Source organism: Aplysia californica, unplaced genomic scaffold, assembly GCF_000002075.1.
Source record: "Aplysia californica isolate F4 #8 unplaced genomic scaffold, AplCal3.0 scaffold00005, whole genome shotgun sequence".
Classification (NCBI taxonomy): Eukaryota; Metazoa; Mollusca; class Gastropoda; order Aplysiida; family Aplysiidae; genus Aplysia; species Aplysia californica.
Window position 1 is genome coordinate 851607 of NW_004797275.1, and position 3911 is coordinate 855517.

The 3911-nt window shown below is 41.2% G+C and overlaps 1 protein-coding gene across 1 annotated transcript in view; it reads left to right on the top strand.

Annotated features, from left to right (window-relative positions):
- The window catches only part of LOC101847850 (4-coumarate--CoA ligase 2), a gene marked incomplete at its 5' end in the record, with an annotated part of 18018 nt that overhangs the window by 10144 nt on the left and 3963 nt on the right, over window positions 1-3911 (top strand). Inside the window, 2 exon segments of the mRNA XM_013080195.2 lie at window positions 1671-1915; window positions 3618-3770. Coding sequence (XP_012935649.1) covers window positions 1671-1915; window positions 3618-3770 — 398 coding nt within the window.

The window sequence follows — 3911 nt, forward strand, 5'->3', positions numbered from 1 at the left end:
CGACGAAAACCCCAAACAAACACCGAATTCCCCCACCCCAATCATAAATTGTTTTCGAACCTCGATCTTCCGTAAAGAAGACTCAAATTTGTAGCCCTCAGACGAACTTTACCCATCGTCTTCCATATTCCCCAAAGAAAAATTGCAGAGAGCAGTGGAACCTAGTGGAAGCGGACGAGAAGAAAATAATTTAATTTGAAATATTAACATATAATTTGTTGGAAATAAGTGTTGACACTCTCAGTGTTTGTGTTATCGCGGTTAATGGCTTGTCGAGGATTTATGAACAATACTGTACTGTAGGTGAGTATCTTTGTTCATTTAGTTTTATGTTCATATTGTGTTCTGATTTTAGCTGGTATATTAATAATATGTGTCATGACACGATAGAATACATGCGGATAACTTTAGAACGACAGATGACGCCATTGGCCGATATTTATAGTAACTACCATCTTGTTTGACGTCATTGGGGGATTCCCACTTTGTTGTCGTTCACGGTGACAACACGACCACAAAGCACTATTGCAGTATTTTTAAAGCCTGTAGCCTACAGTGGCCTGGTGGCGGAGTGGTTAGTGCGCTTGTCTCCAAAGCAGAAAGTCAAGCTTCGAGACTCGGTTCGGCCACGGATTTTTTTTTCGTCCACCCACCTTTAATGGGTACCTGACTTCGAGTTGGGAAGTAAAGGGACGTGAAGCAAGGTGGTTGTTACTATAAATATCGGCCAATGACGTACATCTGTCGTTCTAAAGTTATCTGCATGTCGATAGAATCAGTCGCTGGTCAATTCTGTGGTATGTGCAGTTATAGGTATCATCATAAAACATGTTCATTTGTCCGTCTTTTGATGAAATATATATTTATCAATTCTGATTAGAAGTTGAGATATTTGCGAAAGAGGGAGGTGGGTGTCGTTTGATTAGCGAAAAATAACCGTCAAAGTTTGGTGACTTCCATTGCTTGAGAGTCCTTGGAAACAGAAATTCTGCATTTGTTGTGCCTTTAATAAACGTTTTTCAGTAAAAACCCATACTGTAATGTGATTTTAAATGGATATAAACGATGTTGAGTAAACCCCCCCCCCCCAACAAAAACGACGAAGAAGCGAGGGATTTGATCACGGACCAAAATTTGTGGGACTTGTATGGCGAGATGATGCTACCGAAAGAATGATTATGAAACCTTTGGCAATGTGGAGGTTTGGCGCTTTTAGTTACGTACAAATCTTTTGACTTGTTTTGTTTTGAAGTGTGGTTACTAATGAAAAAAATAAAATGCACCAACAAAGGTAGTGCACATTACGGTTGTCATAAAAAAACAAAACTGGCGTGTCTTTGCCGAAGAACATAATATAATCCATACCAAAAAGTTTATCTTTCAGGCCTACCTGCTTCTTTTTAGAGCATTCATCATTAAACGTGATAATGATAATACAGTTCGACACAGACCATCAAAATAAAATACGTTTGTTTATCAAGGTCGCGAGTCGAATTGGTCGTATGTCGAATCGGATCGTATATCGAATTGGCTGTGCGTCGAATATTGGATTGTGAGTTGAATCGATCGTATATCGAATTGGATCGTTTGTCGAATCGGACCGTACGTCTAAATCGGTCGTATTGTGCACTGGGTACTAAGTGTGGCTGTGTTTCATCCGTGTCTCCCAGGCAAGACTCTCTTCTCCGGCTACTTCAACCAGCTGGAGGAGAAAGATCCCGCCACGACAGGCCAGTTCTCAGAGGACGGCTGGTTCGACACCAACGACAACGGTTACTTTGACGGCAAGGGAAGCCTGTACGTGATTGGTCGGAATAATGACGTCATCACTTATGGGGCTTGCCTGGTGTACCCTGGTTGGCTGGAGCAGAAGATTCTGGCTCACCCAAAAGTCCGGGACGTGTGCTTGGTACCTGTAAGTGAGCGGATGATTGTGGGTGAAAGTAGAGTATAGCTCTCTCTCCTCCCCCTCTCCCGACTCATTCCAAACTGCTTGACTGATTTGCTTAAAAGGGACAAACCCAGGGTCACAGTGGGGTTGTAGCTTTGTTTTACGACAACAGGAAACAGTTTGGGATCGTCTTGATTTTTAATGGCTTAGGGTGGGGGTATTCTTTTTTTTAATAGACTAATGGAACTTCCTAGCATTTTTTTTTACAAGATAAGCCTATGCTTTAGAAGGTCCAGACGTACAGGGTGATAAAAAAAACAGTACAGTTTTTTTCTGAATACCTCGCACAAAAATTGTTCTAGAATGCTGCAATTTGGAGCAGACATATTTCATTCAAAAGGAATTTGTTTGACATAAAATCCACAAAGAAGACACTTATTTTGAAAACAGAAATGGCTTAAAGAAAATAGCAAATCAAAAACGCAAAGCTCACCAATTTTTTAATTTTATTTTGTTAAGGAAGTCGTGAAAAGATTGGCTGACCTTTTTCTTTATTTTTTCTTTGACATTTAATTTTCTATGCCTGTGACATGTAAACATTATTTAATTTATTTTACAGACTGAGAGGAAACTAACGATTTCATCCTGAAATTCCTAGAAGCAGTCTGAATGCTCTAGATGCCCACTTTTGGACACATTTTTAACGCGTCCTCCAACATGTTCTATGGCGCCCAAACGCAAGGACCTGCTAAACCATGAGTTTTTAAAGCTACATACACTGTACCTATTCAGTATGAAGTGGCTTCTGGAGACAATAGGGAGTGGTGTACCCAATAGACATCATTTTTTACCTTAACATATCCCTCAGGATGAAAATGACGTTTGAACTAAACCAAATGTCTTCGAGGAAATGATCCCGTTTTTCAAGACAATCGAGGAATCATGAGCACATTGCCTTGCTCTGATTCATGTCATCTCGGCCTAGCAAAGATCGAAATGGTACAGTCGTATGTTAAAATCTGTCATGAGAATGCAGACTGTTGAGTTGTAGGAAAGTCCAAGCTGCAGATCGTCTACAGACAGACGTCGCATAGGACTCGGCTACTGAAATCTGCACCCTGGTGACGCTTAAAGGGCTGTGCATGGTGCGTGTTGGACACCTGAAGTCGTCATTTTAAAGGACATTTTTAGTTCTCATTCGCTATAGATCCAGACTGACGGAACTTTACTACTCATGACGCCAAAGGTCTTGAGGGCACCTAAGCATTCTCTCCATGCCATCAATGTCAAGGATGGTGAGATTATGGAGAGGTAATGCTCAATACAAAAAACACTCTGCTCTTTCCTAAACGTCACCATGATTTCAGCAGGCAAACGAAATTTGAGTAAAATAAAATCTACAGACTTTTGTTGACTTGTTATACCGGGTGCCCACTACGGCTGGGATAGGCGGATCAGGCCCCGATCGCCCGATTCGATCGCCTCAAAAACAAACGTGTTTGTTTTCAGTTTCAGGCGACCGAGTCGGGCGATCGGCCATATCCAGCCGTAGTGAGCACCCCGTATTAGGCTGCAATATGGCGCGATTATTCAAACTTTCAGTGGTAGGCTTAATGCGAACTGGTGCGTCATGCTATGATGTAGGTCTTTTACGTCTCCACAAACGAATAAACCAGCGTGATAATGTCTATAATATCATATTAAATAATTCTATTATTATAACCAGGTTCCCCACCCTGTGCTGCATCAAGACATCTGCGCATGTGTACTGGCGGCCCCCGATAGCCAGCTGACCCAGGACGAGCTGAAACATTTCTGTGCACAGATTTGCTTCTCTGACGGCCACGAGGAAAAACCCCTCATCCCCACCTACTTCATGGTATATATATACAAGCGTATACATGTAATATACAGCACGAAAACGTTACGGTTTTGTTTATGTTTCTATCTGTGCGCACAAACAAAACATTCTGATCATAAAAATTATTAATATTTTAATAATTTTCTGATTATAATTTAT